This window comes from Dama dama, chromosome 12 (assembly GCF_033118175.1).
Source record: "Dama dama isolate Ldn47 chromosome 12, ASM3311817v1, whole genome shotgun sequence".
NCBI lineage: Eukaryota > Metazoa > Chordata > Mammalia > Artiodactyla > Cervidae > Dama > Dama dama.
In genome coordinates, this window is record NC_083692.1 from 79,892,537 (window position 1) to 79,914,618 (window position 22,082).

A 22,082-nucleotide genomic window follows, 5' to 3' on the forward strand; every position below is an offset into this window, starting at 1 on the left:
CCAAGAAGAGAATACATCAGATAAAGGAGCAGCCTCATTCACTTCCAGCCAGTTGTTGCCATGTGGGAATGGAAGCCCAGGGGTGACAGATCTTCTCATTGTGCAAAAAAACTTAGAAACCCTGCTCTTTGTATATAATATCCAGATTTTTATGTGAAATCTCTTGAATTGTGAATGCGGGCAACCAGTTATCTTATTCATAACAGCTTATTATTATTACAGAAGCAGTACACATGCATTGTAGAAAAATAGAAAAATGTAGACCAACAACAGCAAAACATTTCCCCACCTCTCAGAGAGTACCACCATTAACACCTTACTGCATATCCTTTCAGATCTTTTTTATTCATAGATATGTAGACATTTTAAAAGCAAAATGTGATTACCCTGCACATGTGGTTTTGGAACTGGTATTTTATTAATGATTTTGACCTTTCCATCTCAGGACATTTTCACCCCGTGTAATCCCCTGTCCATATTAAAACATTTCCAGTTGACCACAAATACCTTTTGTAGCGATTTGTTTAAACCAACAGGGAATCCAGGACCATGTGTTGTGTTGCTATTGTGTGCCTTCTATGTGTGTGCTCAGTCACTTCAGTTGTGTCTGACTTTGCAACCCTATAGACTACAGCCCATCAGGCTCTTCTGTCCATGGGATTCTCCAGGCAAGAATACTGGAGTGAGTCGCCATGCCCTCCTCCAGGGGATCTTCCCGACTCAGGGATCCAACCCGAGTCTCCTGCATCTCCTGCATTGCAGGCAGATTCTTTACTGCTGAGCCTGGGAAACCCATTGCGAACCTTCAGTCTCTTCAATCTAGCAGTTTAGGCTTAAAAGTAGATATCTACTGACTTGCTGAAGAGAGCAGGCAAGTTGCCCTGCAGAATGCCTCACCTCCTAGATCTGTCCAGTTGCTTCCTCCTAGTGTCCATTCTCTATTCCCAGTATTTCCTGTAAACTGCAGGTAATATCTAATACTTCTTTTGGGGTGGGGAGAATATATGCTATGTTGGGCTATGTACTTGTCTCACACCAGAACTAGTCTATGGGTTAGTGATACCAGGACGGTTTCCAGGAAATGAGTGATGACAGTCTGATCCCTCCAACATACACTTACATTTTTGGCTTCAAGACTATAAACTGATGGTGTTACTTGGCACTGTATGAATGTACAGTTGTCTCCAGTCATTTCACCTATAGTTTTTAACACTAATTAATAATCTTTGCCAGCTTCCCTAGTGGCTCAGCTGGTAAAGAATCCACCTGCAATGTGGGAGACCTGGGTTCGATCCCTGGGTTGGGAAGATCCCCTGGATAAGGGAATGGCGACCCACTCCAGTATTCTGGCCTGGAGAATTCCATGAACTGTATAGTCCATGGGGTCTCAAAGAGTTGGACACAACTGAGCGACTTTCACTTCACTTCAATAATCTTTGCTAAGACCAAAAATTTTTCTAGAGTTCACAAAATGCTGTTTTTCCAATTCTGTCATTCTTTCTACATTTATTAGCATTTTTTCGCTCTTCAACTAGGATTCAAGTTAATACTATAAAAAATAACTCCCAATGGGCCAAATTCAAGGCATTTGGGGGCAGGATTTAGCCTATGGGTTGCTACCTTCTGATCGACACTTTAGGCCAGACCAGTCTCACCACTGTCATCAGTACCCTGTGCATTAGGTCTCTTATTTGTAACACTCAATTTCTTTGCAGTTGTTGACATGTTGTTTGTAATCTTCTCACCGCATTTTATGTGTGTATTTATCTCCCCGGCTAGACTGTGACCTCCTCAAGGACAAGGACTCTCCTGCAGTATATTTCTTTTGCTTCTTCTGCTGCTGCTGCTGCTAAGTCGCTTCAGTCGTGTCCAACTCTGTGCGACCCCATAGACGGAAGCCCACCAGACTCCTCTGTCCCTGGGATTCTCCAGGCAAGAACACTGGAGTGGGTTGCCATTTCCTTCTCCAATGCATGAAAGTGAAAAGTGAAAGGGAAGTCACTCAGTCGTGTCCGACTCTTAGCGACCCCATGGCCTGCAGCCCACCAGCCTCCTCCGTCCATGGGATTTTCCAGGCAAGAGTACTGGAGTGGGGTGCCATTGCCTTCTCCATTTGACTTCTCCTAATGTGCTCTTAAAGGTACTTTGGTGATTGCTAATTCTAATTAACAAAAAAGCACTAGGAAGAACACAAAATTTTCATATTGCCTCTTGTGTTCCCTGGCTTTCCCACTAAAACTTGTCCTAATTATCTATCATAATGAAGTGCTTATCTCATTTACAGTTTACTTATGCCCTGGGAGTCCCTGTGAGGAGGGGGAGGGAAGAGGGGAAATAAGCCTTTTACTAATCTTCAAAAGTTAGAAAGTCATTTTCCAGCTTTGTGACCTTGGGTAAGTTCCATCATCACTCAAGAGTTTCTATATCTTCACTCAGTAAAATGAGGTGATGGGGTTATCTCTGAACTCACACCTCACTTGGCTCTAACACTCTCAGATACAAATCTAACCAATGCCTTTTAGTAGATCTTCCTCCTAACCCATCTTTCCCTGCTTCGTAGCACCTTGGTTCCCTTTATATGGGTCAACACTAACTATCCTTTCTAAGATGAGATGAAGTCATACCCATGGTGGACAGAATTTGCCTCTGATGACTTCCTGCCCATCATAGTTAGACTGGTCTAATCTCTATACAGTCATCAAAAACAAGACTGGGAGCTAACTGTGGCTCCTTATCACCAAATTCAGACTTAAACTGAAGAAAGCAGGGAGAACCACTAGGCCATTCGGTGAAAAAGTGAAGTGAAAGTGAAAGTTGCTCAGTCGTGTCTGACTCTTTGTGACCCCATGGATATACAGTCCATGGAATTCTCCAGGCCAGAATACTGGAGTGGGTAGCCATTCCCTTTCCCAAGGGATCTTCCCAACCCAGGGATCAAACCCAGGTCTTCAAATTGCAGGTGGATTCTTTACCAGATGAGCCACGAGGCAAGCCCCTAGACCGTTCGGGTATGACCTAAATCAAATCCCTTACAACCATACAGTGGAAGTGACAATAGAGTCAAGGGATGAGATCTGATAGACAGAGGACCTGAAGGACTCTGGATGGAAATTTGTAACACTGTACAGGAAGCAGTAATCAAAACCATCCCCAAAAAGAAATGGAAAAAGGCAAAATGGTTTTCTGAGAAGGCCTTACAAATAGCTGAAAAAAGAAGAGACGTGAAAGGCAAAGAAGAAAAGGAAGGATATATCCATCTGAATGCAGAGTTCCAAAGAATAGCAAGGAGAGATAAGAAAGCCTTCCTAAGTGATCAATGCAAAGAAATAGAGGAAAACAATAGAATGGGAAAGACTAGAGATCTCTTCAGAAAATTAGAAATACCAAGGGAACATATCATGCAAAGATGGGCACAATAAAGGACAGAAACAATATGGACCTAAGAGAAGCAGAAGATATTAAGAAGAGGTGGCAAGAATACACAGAAAAACTATACAAAAAAGATCTTAAAAAAAAAAAAAAAAAGATCTTAAGGACCTAGATAACCACGATGGTATGATCACTCACCTAGAGCCAGACATCCTGGAGTGCGGAGTAAAGTGGGCCTTAGGAAGCATCACTACGAACAAAGCAAGCTAGTGGAGGTGATAGATTTCCAGCTGAGCTATTTCAAATCATAAAGATAATGCTGTGAAAGTGCTGTCCTCAATATACCAGTAAATTTGGAAAACTCAGCAATGCCCATAGAACTGGAAAAGTTCAGTTTTCATTCCAGTCTCAAAGACAATGCCAAAGAATGTTCACACTACGGTACAATTGCACTTATGTCACACACTAGCAAAGTAACGTTCAAAATCCTCCAAGCAAGGCTTCAGTAGTACTTGAACGGAGAACTTCCAGATGTTCAAGCTGGATTTTGAAAAGGAAGAGGAACCAGAGATCAAATTGCCAACATCTGTTGGATCATAGAAAAAAAGAATTATGGCAACCCACTCCAGTACTCTTGCCTGGAGAATCCTATGGACGGAGGAGGCTGGTGGGCTGCAGTCCATGGAGTCGCTAAGAGTCGGACACGACTGAAGAGACTTAGCAGCAGCAGCAGCAGAAAAACATCTGCTTCATTGACTACACTAAAGCGTTTATCTGTATGGATCACAACAAACTGTGGAAAATTCTTAAAGAGATGGGAATACCAGACCACCTTACCTGCCTCCAGAAAAATCTGTAAGCAGGTCAAAAAGCAACAGTTAGAATTAGACATGGAACAACAGACTGGTTCCAAATTGGGAAAGAAGTACATCAAGGCTGTATATTGTCACCCTGCTTATTTAATTTATATGCAGAGTACATCATGCAAAATGCTGGGCTGGATGAAGCACAAGTTGGAATCAAGATTACTGGGAGAGATATCAGATATGCAGATATGCAGATGACACCACCCTTATGGCAGAAAGCGAAGAGGAACTAAAGAGTCTTTTGATGAATGTGAAAGAGGAGGGTGAAATAGTTGGCTTAAAACTCAGCATTCAAAACACAAAGATCATGGCATCCAGTCCCACGACTTCATGGCAAATAGATGGGGAAACAATGAAAACAGTGAGACTTTATTTTCTTGGGCTCCAAAATCACTGCTGATGTTGACTGCAGCCATGAAATTAAAAGATACTTGCTCCTTGAAAGAAAAGCTATTACCAACCTAGAAAGCATATTAAAATGCAGAGACATTACTTTGCTGACAAAGGTCTGCCTAGTCAAAGCTGTGATTTTTCCAGTAGTCATGTATGGATGTGAGAGTTGGACCATAAAGAAGGCTGAGCGCTGAAGAATTGATGCTTTTGAACTGTGGTGTTGGAGAAGACTCCTGAGAGTCCCTTGGACTGCAAGGAGATCAAATCAATCAATTCTAAAGGAAGTCAATCCTGAATATTCATCAGAAGGACTGATGCTGATGCTGAAGCTGAAGCTCCAGTACTTTGGACACCTGATATGAAGAGCTGACTCATTAGAAAATACCCTGATGCTGGGAAAGATTGAAGGAAGAAAGAGGGGATGACAGAGGATGAGATAGTTGGATGGTATCACCAATGTGATGGACATGAGTTTGAGCAAGCTCTGAGAGTTGGGGATGGACAGGGAAGACTAGTGTGCTGCGGTCCATGGGGTCATGAAGAGTTGGACATGACTGAGTGATTGAACTGAACTGAACTAAATCTATGCATCCCAGGAACAGTCTGCTCAGATTTCCTAGGTCAAACCTTAGGACCTCCTTCCCAACCAGGGTCAAGTGTGGATACCAAGGGCCCTAGACAAGCAGTTGGCACAGCAGAGGCTCAGTCTTAGGTTTTCTTTGCTGCAAGGAGATGGAGAGAACTCAGATTGATTACACTCTTGTCCTTCTTGTAGTGTCTCGCCTTTAGGCTCCTGAATGCCCCAGGTCAGCTCTGGGGTATGGGTCCTTCTAAAAAAAAAAAAACACAAAATAAAAATGCTTTCAGTTCATTTCAGTCACTCAGTCATGTCTGACTCTTTGCGACCCCATGAATTGCAGCACGCCAGGCCTCCCTGTCCATCACCAACTCCCAGAGTTTACTCAAACTCATGTCCATCGAGTCGGTGATGCCATCCAACCATCTCATCCTCTGTCATCCCCTTCTCCTCCTGCCCTCAATCTTTCCCAGCATCAGGGTCTTTTCAAATGAGTCAGCTCTTCGCATCAGGTGGCCAAAGTGTTGGAGTTTCAGCTTCAGCATCAGTCTTTCCAATGAACACCCAGGACTGATCTCCTTTAGGATGGACTGGTTGGATCTCCTTGCAGTCCAAGTGACACTCAAGAGTCTTTTCCAACACCACAGTTCCAGAGCATCAATTTTTTGGCGCTCAGCTTTCTTCACAGTCCAACTCTCACATCCATACATGACCACTGGAAAAACCATGGCCTTGACTAGACGGACCTTTGTAGGCAAAGTAATGTCTCTGCTTTTTAATATGCTGTCTAGGTTGGTCATAACTTTCCTTCCAAGGAGTAAGCGTCTTTTAATTTCATGGCTGCAGTCACCATCTGCAGTGATTTTGGAGCCCAAAGAAATAAAGTCTGACACTGTTTCCACTGTTTCCCCATCTATAAAAATACTTTAGCTCACTACTTTTTCCCAATTCTTCTCTCTCAGTCCTGTAAGTCTCCTTCCCCTCTTTTTGTTCCCTTCCATATAGGTATAGTCTCAGGAACCTCATCCAACTAGCTTTCTGTACCCAGAAACAGCTATTAGGTCCACCTTGACTGAGGACGTAATCAAGAGATAAACGGAGCCTTACCATTTCCATGGCCTTGAGCGCTCCAGGTGGAAGGGGGAAGCAGTCAAGTCTGTAAAGAGTCAGGCAGAGAACCTCCCCAGAGCAGCCTTATTCACAAACCACATTTAGGCCTGTAGCAAACAGGGTTGGCCAGCCAGAGCACATAGCTCAAGCGTGCTGTGAAAGCCTGACCCCTGTCCGTGACTCTCATCTAAAGAAACACAAAATGGATTCATAATTCTTCCTTTTCTCCTCTCCGCATCTCAGGCCTAGTGGCTGTTGATGAAAATCAGGTGGTGGATTGGCCAAACAAGGCCCACCTGTTGCTGTATTCTTGGCGGCATCCCATGAACCTTTCAGTGCCAACAGGAAATAGCAAGCAGAACTACTAAAGATGAGCCATCTCCCCGTGAACAGGAAGAAGGGAAGCTCTTGACATGTGGGCTATGCTTGGAGCTTGCCAGTGATGCTATGGGGTGGCCGGGGCTGCTCTTATGCCATGGTCTGCCTTCCCTGGGCCTGTTTTCATCAGACCTTACCACTTGTTTTTCCTCAGAAAGGAGGGAGAAAGTGGTTCCTGTGAAAAAGACAGAGTCTTGGGGACTCCCACAAACAGGGCTAGGACAGGTAAGCACAGACCTGGAAAGGAATCAGCCAGTCAGTGATGGAGGTCAAGATTCCCAAGAGTAAATGAACTGAAGGAGGAGTTCAAACCTGGTGCTCTGTGACAACCTAGAGGGGCGGGATGGGGTGAGAGGTGGGAGGGAGGCTCAAGGAGGGGACGTATGTATTATACCTATGGTGATTCATATCGATGTATGGCAGAAACCAACACAATATTGTAAAGCAATTATCCTCCAATTAAAAAAAAAAAAAAAACGGAAGGGATGAAGGTAAGGCTACACATGCTTGTCTGGATTTCCCAGGCCTGGAGTAGCCTGATGAGAAATTTTCCCTGTCACAGAACCTTTGTATTCACTTATTTAATGACAATAGTAAAGAAGAAGCAATCCCAGCTGTGCGCTGCGCTTCGTAGCTTAAGTCGTGTCTGACTCTTTGCGACCCCGTGGACTGTAGCCTGCCAGGTTCCTCTGTCCATGGAATTCTCCAGGCAATACTGGAGAGGGTTGCCATGCCCTCCTCCAGGGGATCTTCCCAACCCAGGGACCAAACCTAGGTCTCGACCCACATTACAGGTGGATTCTTTACCATCTGAGCCACCAGGAAAGCCCAATCCCAGCTGTAGAACAAGTAATTTTAGAACATTTATCCCACCAAAAACAAAGTGCATTTCCTCCGTTTCTGGCACTCTGGTGTGAATCTCTTCCACTCACTCAGAGGCCTCTATTATGCAATTTCCAGGTTGGCTGGCAAAGTCATCAGAATCATCCCTAAATATGAGTTATTTCCAATATGAAACTAAGTGGCACAGGATGAAGACTAAGGATCAAAGGTTATCAGATTAATTTGCCTAAAACCAATTTGCCTAGAGCCTCAAATATTTATCAAATCTGCAGCATTTCAAAAGAATTGAGCAGATTCACTCTCACTTTTTTATGATTTATAAAATAGCTTTCATGTATATTTATTAAACTTTAATTTTTACAAAATTGATATGTCTTTGCAAGCCTTCACTGAATAATTGTGAAAGCTGATCATATATATTGCCACAAAAAAATGCATTTGAAAAAGGAAACTTGCACAGTCAACAATATTGGACCAAACTAAAGAATAAAACTTATTAATAAAAAATATTTAATACCAGTCACTGATGACAAAAGTTTCTCTCTACAAATGCCAACTGGTATAAATTTTTAAACTATCGAACAAAACAATTTACTATATTATTATTTTCATTGCATGTAGTTTTAAAAATCAATCTGACAAGAAGTTTATGCTTTAAAAAAAGTAAGTAAACACCATCTAATTTGCCAAAGTGCAACCAGCGACTGTTTTGTTACCTCAGGAACCAAATGTGGAAACCTGAGTTAGTACAGGATTTTGTATTTAGTCTGGTAAACATTTGTTTTACCTGTGGTAAAACACTTTGTACTGTTGCTATTAGCCCTCTGTCTTCTTGTTCTGGGTAGGTCAGAAATCATAGCCATCAGCAGGTTTTTCATCTTACTTATCAACCTCTCGAGAGAGTGCTTGATTCCACCACTATTGTCATTAGTTTCACATGCTGTTCTAAAGAACTCCCTTACAAATGCAATTGGGGCCATTTTAATATGAAGTTGAGAAATATCTGATATGTCCCCTTACTTTGTCATAATCCAGAGCAACCAACTATCATTTGACCAGTAAAGCAACACAGCATGTGCAGCAGTTAGACACGCAGACTCTAGAGTCAGGTGAAAACACCGAATGTGAATGCTGGTCCCCTAACTTACAAACTGCTAGTACTGGGGAAAGTCACCTAAGCTTATGAAGGCCCAGGAGGCAAGTATAAATTGCAAAGAAAACCAGCATCTTCCTTCACCCTTTCACTTTCTATTGCTGTTGTCTGTACAACCTTTGTTAGTCAACTGAATAGGCCACATGCTTGTTTGTTGAGAATACATTGATTGGCCTTTTAATAGAATGAATGTAGCAGACAGACCTAGGCATCAAAATCACATTGAGTTGTATTTTTCAAGGCATCTAAGTTGGAAAAGAATATTGGATTAAGAAGCACAAAAAATGATGCACAAAATGTTTGTACCAATTATATTTATTGCTGGAAACTTTATACTTAAAAAAAAAAATGTTTGGGATGTCCCTGGTGGTCCAGTGGTTAAGACTCTGAGCTTCCAATGCAGGGGGCACGGGTTTGATCCCTGGTGGGGGAACTAATCCCACATGCCACATGGTGTGGTCAAAAAATTAAAAAACAAATTTGTTTAATGTTTAAAAAGTAGGTTAACACAGAAAAAGATATTATCTATCCTCAAAGGTAAGAAGCAATCCAATCATTTACAAAGTGCTGCAAATCTGATAAATTTTTGTTGCTGATAACTCAAGAGTACTCTTAGATGAAAAGATATAAATCTGAAATACCCAAGAACAGAACAGAACGACTAAATGGCTATAAAAATACCCAAAAGGGAACTCAGTTTTTGGCAACCTGGTCATTAACAGAAGTGAACTTTAAGTAAACTTTCAGTGAACTGGTTTTAAGAGGTCTAGCCAAACATTAGAACCAAGAGTTTTGCCTCTCTGGCTCCCAGAACCTCAGAGCTTGGGATCTGCAGTGGATGATCCTGGTTCCCTCTGAAAGGCAGCAGGTTCAGAGAGCTGAGCTACTTCTAATGAACCAAGTGTAACAGTCACTAAGGAGACAGTGTGTGTGTGCCCACAAATGCATACTAGAGATACAGACCAGAATCAGACCTTTAGCAAGTATTGGAACCCACCTGTATGTGCCTGTCACATGCTACAGCAGTCTGTACACAGGGAGGCCAGTCACCCCTACCATGGCAACTAGAGGCTCCTCCTCCACATCCATTTGGAATGTCTTTTTTTCTAAGAAAAAAATTATGTTTGGCTGTGCCAGGTCTTAACTGGGCACACGTGATCTTTGTTCATCACTGTGGCACATGGGACCTTTAGTTGCAGCAGGCAGGATCTTCAGCTGTGGCATGTGGGATCTAGTTCCCTGGCCAGGGCTCGAACCCAGGCCCCCTGCGAGTCTTAGCCACTGGACCACGAGGGAACTCCCCCATTTGGAATGTCTTGATCTTTGGGTCTCTGGCCGTTGGGAGCCCTCCCTAGGGGGCTCTCCTGCCAGGCCTGCAGTGCCTTTCTTGCCTTGGCCGGCCTCAGAGGGGCCCACTGGCCAGAGGAATTTGTCAGTGGTGGTGTTGGCAGCAGCAATGACAACATCTCAGATATAATTGGCAGGGGGCTGCCGGGCACTGAGCCTCTGCATGTGACAGCCGTGGCAGAGCAAGTGCCCATCTAGAGGGAAGCAGCAGCAGCCTTCCTCATCACTCAGCTGCATCCGGCAGTCCTAGGAAAGAAAGACACTAGTTCAGCTCAGCCCGGGCACGCTGGACATCTGGGGAGTCTGCCTTGTGCAGCACTCAACTCCCAGTGACTGAAAGAAAGCAGGTGGGGTTGGAGGGGATGAGCACCCAGAGAAACCTGGGGCAATACCTCAGCTGGACACCAGGTGTCGCTGCTACAGCAGAAATAATGAGACAGGATCCCATTTCCAGTTGTTACCAGCAGTACCTAGTTTTAAGAGTCTTGATTCTGGTGACGCCTGATTTACAAAGGACTAAAGAACCAGGGCCAGAGAGAGTGGCTGAAGGGTGAGAAAGAGACTGGAGATGGGTCAGAGCACCTTCCTGGTTTCCCACGGCCTATACCTCTCCTACAGACAACAGCAGTTTTCAGACTTCACTCCCCCAGCCCCATTCCAGCTCTGGGTGCCCCGGCCCCCAACACTGACCTCGCAGTGGTAGCATTCAAAGTGATAATCTCGGTCCATGGATATCACCCTCACGATGTCCTCACAGCCCTGAAAGAATGCACACCCCCGTGGGCATGAAAGCAGCTTGACAACCCCAGCTTCACCCTCCCCACCTGGCCCCCTCCAAACGAAAGATCACACAGAGGCCTCCAGATCCTCTCTGCCTCCAGCTGTAGCTTTTTTCTTTTTTGGCTGCACTGCTGGGCACATCGAACTTCTCTGACCAGGGATCTATTGCACCTGAGCCCCTTGCAGTGGAAGCTCAGATTCTTAACCACTGGACCACCATGGACATCATCCTTTGGTAGCTTTGAGATGGCCTTTGCAAACCCTCTGGGAATTTTCCCCCACCCTGTTCTTGGCGCCACCTCCAGAAGGGCAATGTCCCCTCTTGGAGCCTCCCTTCTGTCTGGGGGCTCAGGCCTTACAGAGAGGAAAGGGGAATGCAGCGTAAGTAAGCTCAGCTGGGGACGAGGAGATTCTGCAGGGTCTGGGTCCTCACAGGCTTTTGGCATCTTTCCCGAGGCACACAGAGTGAAAATCATGTCTGACCCCTTCCTAGCAGCCCTGAGAATTCTTCCCACCTTTTCCCGGCCCCTGCATCTGGGAGCTGGTGACCTTGACTTCAGAGAAAGTCTCCTTCTCTGGACTGGGAGAAAAGAGATGAAGCCTGGGCCCAGCGAGGCTGTTGGACAAGTCCAGGCCCGGATGTTGGGGTCAGGGTGATGACCCAGAGAGCAGAGTCACACGGGAATCTTCGAGGAGTGCATTCCTCAGCACCACCGCCTCCCATGGGAGGCCAGGCAGCCTGTTCCCCGTCCCTCCCCAGAGGCGGCAGCCCTGGCTGCCCTGCAGGAGAACCCAGACACACTGACCTCTGAGGGGAGGATGGGCTGGCCACAGGCTGCGCACTTAGGAGCGTAGCTTCTGTAAGGGAGAGGACAGAGATGAGCCGAGGTGGGGGGGCTCCCTGAGGCTGGTTCCACACCACACCCCGTGGGGCGGACTCACTTGTGGTAGTCGGTGACACAGTACACCTGGTTGGAGAAGTCCACGGTAAAGGGGATGCCGTCCAGGCATTTGTTGCAAACGATGCATCGAAAGCAGCCGGGGTGGTAGGACTTTCCCATTGCCTGGAGGATCTGGTTCATGGGGTGGGCGGAGAATCAGTCTCTGCTCTTCAGCTACTGATGACTGCTGCTCCCCCTAACCTCATCCGAGTCCCTGCTCTCCTCCCTCCGCTGTGTAATCCAGGAGGACCAAGCAGTCTTAAAAAATGGATGCAGAAACCCTGAAAAATGTCTTAGGGAGCATCCAGACCAGTATTTCTCAGCCTTGGCTGCATATCAGGATCACACAGGGAGGTTTTTAAGCCCATCCGTGCCTGGGTCCCACCCAGAAGGATTCACCACAGTCTCTGGTGATGACCCAGCCCTGGTATTTTCTTCTCAGGTGATCTACTAGGCTGCCAGGGCGGGGAACCACCAAGCCAAAGCAACTCCTCCTTACAGAAAAGAAAACTGAGCTTCAGCTGATCTCAGCCAGGAGCAGAAAGGGGACTAAGACTCAGGACCCCACACTCCAGGCTCAGGCGGAGGGCAGGGCTGTGCCTGCAGAGTTAGGGAGGGGCTAGATGGCAGGCTGAGCAGTCCAGACTTGATCCCACAAGCAAAGAGAAGCCACTATAAACAGTTGTTTGGGCAAAGAACGGGATGCAAGTGATTGCTGATGTGCTTCTCCCCCCGCTTTTTCTCAGGATCCATTTAGTTCCTGATTCCGCCCCTCAGCCCAGCAGCCCAGCTGAAGACACTTTGCTTACCTTCTCCAAAATCAAGTGACCACAGACACAGCATTTCTCAGCTGCCTCCTGAAACCCTGAAAACTGGGAAGAGAGGACCAAGGGAGGACATTACAGGCTGAGAACCACCTGAGGAGTGGAACCCCAGCAGGCATGGGAACCAATTCCAGACCCAGGAGACCTCTCACTCACCAGATAGTCTTCCTCACAGTACACAGAGCCATTGACGCTGTAGAAGGCCTTGCAGCGCAAAGTTCGCCCTGGAAGCAGCAGAGAAGACGCTGCAGTGTCTTCGGGGTCCAGGCACTGGGCATCCCCATGGCGGGCTCACTGCTCTCTGATGTCTCATGATTCACTTAAACCTGGACTTTAGTGCTTGTCCTAACTGCTGTCTGCCCCACTTCCCCACACAAATACTCCATCTGATGCAATTCCCATTTGCTTTGGTCTCATTCCTGCCAATTCCCCTCTCCTTTGCTCACTACTTCTCCAGCTCCCGCCTCCTCACCAGTTTTCTATGCCCCTGCTTTACACGAGTGCCTTCTTCTCCAGTGTCTGGGCTTGCTCGGGGAACCACCTGGGAGAGCGAAGCCCACCACAGGTTGGGGACAAGGTTCAGGGGCTCTGAGCAAGATGCCACACAATGTGTTCAAACGCAATCACACTGTCATGGACTCTGCCCTCTGGGACCTTTCAACCCAGGAGCCTCCACACAGCTCTCCTCTGAGCCCTCTCTGCTCCCCGGGATAAGCTCCATGGAGGCCAGGACATACTGGAACCACCACTGGGGACAAAGTGATTTGTTTGGGAGCAAAGTTGGTCCCCTTTCCTGCCACATTAGACTATTCTGTTTCCCCAATTTTAGAGGGACCCAGAGTCTCTGGGGTCAGAAGCAGCCCAGGATCTTCTGCAAGCAGACGAAGCAGGACGATTCCCCACGAAACCGACACCCAGGAACTGCCCCAGGGTGTCTAAGTTATCAAGGATCAGGAGCAATGAGACGAGGGCGGAGAATGGGCAAGTTGCCCATATCTGCCCTCCTCTCATCAAAATCTCCACTTCCAGCTCTCCCCAGTGGTTCAGAAAAGTTGATTTAGAAACCTGTGAGACACAAGGGAGTAGAAGGAGGGAAACAGACATTCCCAGAAGAGACTCTATAAACAGAAGGACAAACAGACAGATGAACCTAAAGGGAGCCAGGCAGAGGCTGGGAGTGGCGCGGAAAGAAAAGCTGAGTGCTGGAGTCAGACAGGCAGAGATAGGAGATTAAAAGGTTCAGCAAAGGAATCAGAGTGGGTAAGGGCGGGGGTTGGGGGGTGGTAATGAGGGAGGTGAGGGAAGGGCTGGGGAGCTGAAGCCACTGGGAGCACCCCCCTCCAGGCGGGCCTCCTGAGCTAACAGCAGCGGGCATTCCTGGAGCGTGATGTCATCAGCTTGGCATGGCCTGGTGGCCTGCACTCCGGAGAGGTGGCTGAACTCTGACCAGCCAAGAGAAAACCCCCCCTCCGCCCCCCACAGCTCCCCACTCCCCCAGCCCACCCCACCCTTCCCACATTCCAGTCTTTCACTGTCGCCCCAGGCAACTCGGCTGCCCAAGACCAAGCCCCACCAAGGAGAGGCCAGAGGGCTGGGAGGGAGTCCAGCCTGGGCAAGCAGGAAGGCAGAAGAAAGGAGGAACAGAGCAAAGGAAACAGGCCAAAGAGAGGGAGGGCTGACTCTGGCTAGAAAGCTGACCCGGCGTGCGGCGGGAGAGCCAGGTAGTGCACAGACCAGGGGAAGCAGGAGAGATGGCGAAGGCCAGACCAGCAAATAATTCTGCTTTCCCTGGGCACTCATGCGTGTGTCCGTGCTTGAGGCCTCGGGCCTCGTCCAGAAGGTCTGTCTGGGGGCTGCACTCACCACAGGAGCAGCAGACAAAGCACTGGGTGTGATAGAGGCTGTCCAAAGCCTGACAGGCGTTGCTCTGCCCGTAGATGCCTTTGTTGCACTTGATACACGTGCCTGAGAGGAGAGAACAGCTTGTCAGCATCACATCCCACTCCCCCAGCTCAAATCCAGGCAGTCGCCATCTTTCCTGATGGCAGAAGACCACCAGCCACAAGCTCTGTTTGATGGGCTCCATTCTGGGAAGAACGAGTAAATGGGATGCAGCCAGGGCTTGGCTGGAAAGACTTACTCTTGTTGACTGATTAATCAACAGACATTATCTGAACATCCATTTAGCGCCAAGCAAAAACACTGTGCCCAACACTGTGGAAAACTGGAGAAAGTCAAAGGTCCCCGACTTTCAGATGCTGGTTTCTGTTGGGGAGAAAAGACTAAACAGGCAAGGTCTGATCCCTGGGGCACTGTGTGGACAGAGATGCAAGTTCATAAGGGCCCAGCAGCAGCCTGGAAAAAAATGTCCTAGCGAAAGGAGGCCAGGCCCAAATAGCGTCTCCAGGACCTCAGTTTCCCCATCTGCAAAATGAACTGCTGGTTCAGTTACAGAAAGAGCTCTGCTCCATACCTCTAAGCCTCCAAAGATGGTGAGAAGGATGTGGCTCAGCAGAGGGCCCTGTGCAGACAGGACCGCGTGAGTGTGACTCCTCTGGGTAGGTGGCTGCTGAGAATGCAGGGTGTGTTCCAAGGACTGAGGGTTGCAGAGGAAGAGGGGGGAAGGGTGGCAGAACCCCTAATGCCTCCCTGTCATCTTCTATAATAGAAGAAGCAAAGCCGAACTGCTCTTCCCCAACATCTCCCCTAAGATACATAACACCAGGCTCTGGCACCCGCCTTTCCTGGGTGTGTTCTTCCCTCCTTCCACTCCCCAATTCCAGGCCCATGAGTGAGGGCCAGGGCTTGTCTTTGGGGAGCAGATCCCAACCGGCCCGCCTCACCCCTCACCCCGCCCCACCTCTCCCCCTCGGCACACTGCCACACTCCTTGCCTGTTGGGGCCCATCCCAGTCTTCGCCCAGGGGCTTGGGAGCCCGTGCAGCAGCTGCAGCGACTGATGGGCCCAGGCCTGCCCTGCTCCCACCCACCCTCTGGCAGCTGGGCAAGGCTGGAGCCAAGGAAGAGGGCCCCTACTAGGCGCAGGAGTGGGAGGGTAGAGTTAGGTTGGGGGTTCTGTCAAGAGGAGGCAATCTGTGCCCTAGGGAGAGAGGCCCCTCCCCAACCACCCTCCGCAGGGAGAGGAGCTCTCTGCCCCAGTGCCAGGGGTCCCTCTTAGAGCCACTTTTGGGGGAAGCCTTGGACATTATGGGAAGATGAGAGCCAACTGCTCAGGCACGTCCGCCTCACCACCTCTAACCTAGGCACATCCACGTCTAAGTTCTTCCTGCCATTTCTCCAGCACTCTCTCCCAGCAACTTTCCTCCTTTTGGTTCTGATGGCTTAGCTGAGAAGACTTCTGTCCACCCATCAGCGGGTCTCCTGGCCTCAAAAGGAAACTGCTAAAAGGATCCTGTCACCTAGGCTCCCTTGACTAAAGGGTTATCGGCTCTGGGCTTTCTCAGGTGGAGGCAAATAGGGAATGATTAGAGTTTAACTACGCAGGGCCCTTTCAGCCTTTAGCCCCTGCTGCTTCTGAACCTCCTCCCAGTCTTCCTTCCCTGGCTGAGTTCCTCTCCCTATTTACATTTCCAGCCAGAGTTCTAGAGCTTGGGGTCTACCGCAGGAACATGGATGGTGAGAAAGGTGAGAAGACGCTGGGAACACTGAACAGGCTCACAGACCTAGGTGTGAGCCCTCCGCTTCTTTCTGTACTTCCTATCGCAACCAGATCAGCATTTTTTAATATAGTGAAGTGGTGTCTGTGGGTCTTGGCTAAAAGATCATTCAAGACCGCAATACCCTCCCGTAGCTGAGACGTACAATAGTTAATATTTCTTGAAGTTAACTGCGTCGGAAGAGAGGCAGAGACCAGGTTTCTTTAGCAACAGAAAAGTAAGGATTCTGAGCAGGTTCTGACCAAAACTGATGGCCAGGTTATTTCTGGCAGTTACACACGGTCGTCATCCATCCAGGGCCATCCAGGGGTGATGCCGTCCCGGTGGCCAAGGCTTCTGCCCTGACTTCCGGAGGAAGGGAAAAATAGAAGCTGACTCCACTGGGTCTGGACTTAAATGCCCACGCACGCACGCAGCCAGCAGGACTGGGGCCAGCCAGCAGCAGGGTCCCTGCTTTCCATCCAGCGCTTTCTTCCTCCCCCCCAGGCTCCATTTCCCCGACAGCGGCCAGAGCTCCGCGCGTGTTAGGAAGCAGCTCCCCCACCCCCTGCACCCCACCTCCGCCCAGCGTACCGCGGCCGGCCCCGCCCGCGGGCACCTGGAGCGCCCGGGCAGGAGTCGGCACGCACGCTGCCCGCCCGCCCCGCCCCCCCACCCGCGCATTCCCCGAATTCCTGCGGGCGGAGCCTGGGCCCGGGTGGGGGCGCGGCGCGCAGGAGCCTGCAGGGGCACGGCCGTCGAGGGGGTATGCTCTCACCGCCTCATTTGCCCCCCACCCCCCACAAGGCCTCCTACCGCGAAAATACCCAGGCTCTAGAGCCTGAGGAACTGGGATTCACGAGATCGTCGGGGCGGAGGTGGGGAGGGGGAAGCGGTGAATTTAACAGGAATAAGATGCCCTTGGTCCATCTGAAACCCACTGGGTATGGGAAATTCCTCTTGCTTCTTTCCTAGCCCCGCGTCTCTGCCTCCGACTTCCCAGCGTCAGCCGTCGGGGAAACGGGCAGCCGAATGAGGCGACCGGTGCTTTCCCGACCCTAACCACTTCTCTCACTCACCAAAGTAGTCCTCTCTGGACTCTGGCTCCCGTATCCGGGCCCGGGCGGCCTCTGGAACAAACGCACCCGGCGGCTCCTCGAGACCCGGCGTCTCAATCCCCGCGGATTCTCCGCGGACGCCGGCTTCTCGCCCACCTGTGCCCACCGTCAGGCGCAGCAACGCTGTTAGTTCATCCTGGTATCGGGCGCCCGCGGCGCAGTCCCCGTAACCAGTCACCGAGTGTCGTCCGGGTTGCGCCCCTCTTCTCTCCAAGGGCCCTGTCGCTCCCACTCCGGCCCCGGCTAGAGCTCCCGGGCTGCCCAGGGCCGGGGGATACGAGTGGCGACTTTCCTGGCAGCCGAACCCCGCGGGCCGATGAGCGCACAGTCGGTCCAGGGCAGCGTGGAGCTCGGGGTAGGCGGACGGCACCCCTCCAGAGGAATAGCCCGCCGGAACCCCGGCCAGGGGTGGGCCAAACAGGCATGGCCCGGCAGGCAGGGGGCTGCCGTGGCGCTGGTCGTAGCCCATGCTGATGCCGCTGGTACGGTTGCTGCAGGGTCGGCTACCTCCGGCTCCACCAGCCCCCGCCCCGTCCAGCAGCAGACTGCCCCGGGGACTGGACGGCTTGCTCGCGTCGCTGGCTGAGCTACTGGCGAAACTGGAGCGGGGGCTTAGGGCTGGGGCCGTGGTCTCCAGCCGAAAGTCGGGGGGCAACGACTGAGGTAGAGGCAAGGCCCGGGAGGGAGGCGGTCCCCCCGGAAAGGAGCCTTCGTAGCGCGGCACCTCAAAGGAGCCGCGCGGGTTCCGCTCAGCGTCCAAGGGGCCTTGCTCCCGGGCTGGCTCCAACGGCTCATCCCCAGGTCCCCCAGCAGCTCCACGGGGCCCTGATTTCCTTGGTCCCCCCAGTCCACTCAGGCGCCCCTTGCCCGGCCCGGGGGTCCCATCAGACCCAGACCGGCTAGATTCACCCTTTCTGCGGCCGAACTTCGCGCTGCCGGAGTCCGAGAGTCTTAACTTCTCCAGCAGGCGACTGGCTTTCTCCCCTAAACGCTCCATGCCCTCGGGTCTGGGGCGTCCAGCCCCCTCCCCGCCCGGCACCCTGCAGCGTCTCGGCGGCCGCTTCTCTTTCCCTGCGGCCGGACTCCGGTTCCCGAGGGGCACAGGATAGGCACAGGGGTTTAGCGGGCGGTCCGGATGCCCGGCGCCAAGAATCCCGCAGCATCCCCCAGCGAGAGGGGTTTCGTCCCCCCGCGCATCAGGGGTTAAGCGGGGCTAGAAGGGCCTACGGCCGCAGCTGTCCCGTCCGCAGGTCTATCTGTTCACGCGTAGACTCGCCCGGCAGCCCCCACTCTCCCCGGCCCCCGCCCCCCTCGCTCACACTCAGCACCGACTCAACTTCTCTCCCAAACTTTTGTCTGCCTGGCCGGATCTACTTTCCTGGAGGGCGGAGCGCCGAGCGCGAGAGGAACAGGGGTGTCGGCGCAGGAATCCAGTGCACCGAAGAGGGGTGGGGGGCGGGTGCTGGTGCTAAGTGTCCCGGAGCTGGAGATCCGCCGACTGGAGGCGAAAGGAGGGCGGGGGCAGTTTAGACAGTTGCTACTCTATCACTTAAGAATTAGGACAGGAAAAAGTGGGGGAGAGGAGGGGAACTCTTTGTTCGCAGTTGGAATGCGCGGAGGGGCACGGTGGAATGTCGCGATGCGAGACCGGGCGACGCGAGGCTTGTTCTGCGCAAATACCGTGACTTTGTTCCTCGTGTGGGCACTGTGGGAGAGATCAGCAGGGAGTGATGCAGAAGTACTGTCATGAGACAGAGGGAGGGAAGAAAGGCAGACACAGAGAGAGGTTCAGAGACGCGGACGCGTAAGAGCCCAGGAAAGCGAGGAAGCTTTTATAGAGAGGTGGTGGAAGACAGGTGTGGAGAAGAGAGAACGACCGAAGGGGGTCGTGAGTGGTGCAGGGATCGAAGGCTGGATAGACCTCGAAGGTGACAAATTCGCGCAAATCCAGGGAGAATGAGAGAAAAACAGATAAGCTGAGATTAAAAAGACAACTCTCTGAACCTAGAACTCTGTAATGTGTGGGAGGGAGCTTTAGTGTGTGAAAAGGGAGAGGAAAAGGCTTGAGACTAATCTCTACCTTCGGGGTAGGACTGATAGAAGGATAGACAGACACCCCCTGGTGTTGGGAAATGAGATTTTTAGCAAATATAGCAAGTGACTGGGGATAGAAGGCCTGGTTTGAGGGTTAGCAAACACCCTTGGTTGACCCATAGGAGACTGGTGATCAAGAGTAAGTACTAACCTAAGGGGAAGAAGAAAAAAAAATTTATTTAGAGGCGATAGCAAATGAAAGTGATCAAGGTGGAAAAGGAAAAGAAGCTGTTCTTGGAGGATCGAGAATAAGGAAAAGAGGAAGCCATGGCTGAAGCTGAATACACCTAATTAAGTATCAGCCAACTGATTTTGCCCAGACTAGCACATGGGGCGTGGGGGAGGGGAACTAAGAAAGAAATAACTCCTTTGTATTTAGGTAGTAAATTAGTATGAAAATGATATGCAAACAAATCATGCATATATTTTCATCTCAACATTTTGAACACCTTTTATAATCTTAGTGTAGCCTTAGGGAATGGAGAAAGAAAGGTTAATATCTTTGGGGAAATCAATTTGGCACAAACTATTAGGCTTCTTTGTCCTAGCTGTATTGTCTCCCTGACCTCATCTCCCCTGAGAATCAGCGTGTTTCCCAGGTCGGGCCTACAGCTTTTCTCTGATCCAGAGGAGAGTTTACTCTCAGACTGGAAGCAGAGAGAAGGAAAGCATTAGTAACGGAGCTATCAGGTTGCATCCAGAACCTGCTGTGAGCTACGTCTTCAGGATCAACCATAAGGTTCTCCCTCCTCTCCTGTCTCCACATGGGGAAGGAGAGCCTGGATTCTTCCTTCCAATTACTTACATCCTCCAATATTTGGGAACTTCGCTCCTCTGGGGTTAGAATGGGAGAGCAAGTCTTATGAAAAGTTTTGATGCCATTTAAGGAGCCCCATCCAGGAGTTGGTGGTGCAGCAATGGGCAGAGTTGGAATCAACAACCTGTGTTTTCAGGGGATAACAGAAAGCAGACCCAGATGAGGGGAGGGCGTAGCGTGCTGACAGGGTATGCTCCAGCAGTGCTCATGACCTTGGAGTAGACACTCCATAGTCTGAACTGGAGCTAGGAGCTCCACAGGCCCTATTGTCCATCCCCTTAATTAAGCTCTATATACACTGGTGATTCCCAAATCCATCTCTCTAGCCGAGACCTTCTTGGACTTAAAAAACTCAGCTGACGACTAGCATCTTTACTTGGTTGTCTCAAAGGCACACAACACTCTAAACTGACCTCACCTTCCCTGCCTCCCAAAACTGGCTCCTCCAGCATTTCCTGAGTGAATGATACCATCTTTTTTTAACCACTTAGCTACTTATGCCAGAAACCTGAACATCAACCTTACGTCCTTCTCCCTTAACCTCAAATCCAACTGAATCCTATCACCATCTATCAATTCTGCTTCTGAAATAGCTTTCAAATCTGTCCTTCCCTCATCACTACTATATGTATATGTCCTATATCTCAGGCCACCATCTTTTCTCTCCTGGACCACTGCAAGTGTCTCCCTACCTAGGCTTTCTCTCCTTCCCATCCATCATATACACTGAAGTGAAGTGATTCTTCAGAAACACAAAACTGGTCATCTTATTTCCCTGTTAAAAACTTGTCAACGAGGGAGTTCACTGACAGTGGTTAAGACTCCATGCTCTCACTGCTGAGGGCCCAGTTTCCATCCCTGGTCGGGGGAGGTTAAAATCCTGTAAGCCCCGTGGCATAGCCAAAAAAGATATTTTACAGAGTCTGTCTTACCCCTCCAGCCTCTTCTCTCAGCATCATCCCCTCCCCAAATAGGTTCTGCAGCAGAACTGCACGCTGTCTCTGCTCTCTCTTGCCTCTGGACTTCTGTACTTGCTGTTTTCCCTAGGGTTGGAACACTCTCTCTGCCTCCTCTTCCTTCCTAGTTAACTCCTCCTCCTCTTCCAAGCATCCGTCTAAGCACTTCTCTGAGAAGCCTTTCCAGGCCACCAGAGCAAGTTGGCTACCCCTGTGGTACACAGCCATGGCGCATACACGCCCCCCTCATCACACTTATCACAGTTCATTTCATTGCCTACTTAAATGCCTGGTTTCCTGACTAGATGATAAAACTTCTGCTCAGCATCTAGCCTGTTCAACAGAGTATCCAGAGCACCTAGCACAGTACCTGACACCTAGTAAGCAGTCAATATGTTATATGACTGACTGAACAAAGAGAAAGCTATGTTTACTTCTCAGTCTATCCAAAAATGCACACATTCTCTGTGTGTGTGTGTATGTTCTGAATTTGTGCTTATGCATACACAAACACACATACACCTTCCTCAAAATACAGTTTGGCTGACAGAACTAAGAGACAACTACCATATAGTTATGGTAGTTATGACCGCATATACTGCTTGGTCACACGGTGGGAAAGAAGTTGCTGGTGCGACAGGGGAATTCTTTAAGCCTTAATTTCCTCATGTGTAAGTCAGGAATAATAAATGCTTCCTTATATAATTGAATAAACAATAACTATTACTTCTAGATCCCAACTCCAAATAGGTGCGGAGCTTGTGCTCTGCTCAGAAGCATCGAGTCCATGACTGAAACTGTCCACCAGGTGGGAGTATTACCCTGGCCCGTGCTGCGCTGCTTGCACTGCAGAGCCAGACC

The 22,082-nt window shown here is 49.8% G+C and overlaps 1 protein-coding gene and 1 long non-coding RNA gene across 2 annotated transcripts in view; one reads left to right on the forward strand and one right to left on the reverse strand.

Moving 5' to 3' along the window:
* The window catches only part of LOC133066575 (uncharacterized), a 49,942-nt gene extending 37,171 nt beyond the window's left edge, over nucleotides 1–12,771 (forward strand). Inside the window, exon 3 of the long non-coding RNA XR_009695166.1 lies at nucleotides 12,504–12,771. This is a non-coding gene — a long non-coding RNA (uncharacterized LOC133066575). The remainder of the gene's footprint in view (nucleotides 1–12,503) is intronic.
* AJUBA (ajuba LIM protein) lies at nucleotides 8,987–18,703 on the reverse strand. Its single transcript, XM_061157785.1, has 8 exons — nucleotides 17,316–18,703; nucleotides 14,445–14,546; nucleotides 12,738–12,805; nucleotides 12,567–12,629; nucleotides 11,759–11,889; nucleotides 11,623–11,674; nucleotides 10,727–10,795; nucleotides 8,987–10,282 (listed from the first exon to the last, which is right to left on the reverse strand). Exons 1-8 carry the CDS (start codon nucleotides 18,349–18,351, stop codon nucleotides 10,157–10,159), a joined length of 1,647 nt encoding a protein of 548 aa, XP_061013768.1. The 5' UTR covers nucleotides 18,352–18,703; the 3' UTR covers nucleotides 8,987–10,156.
* Nucleotides 18,704–22,082: the final 3,379 nt, after the last annotated feature.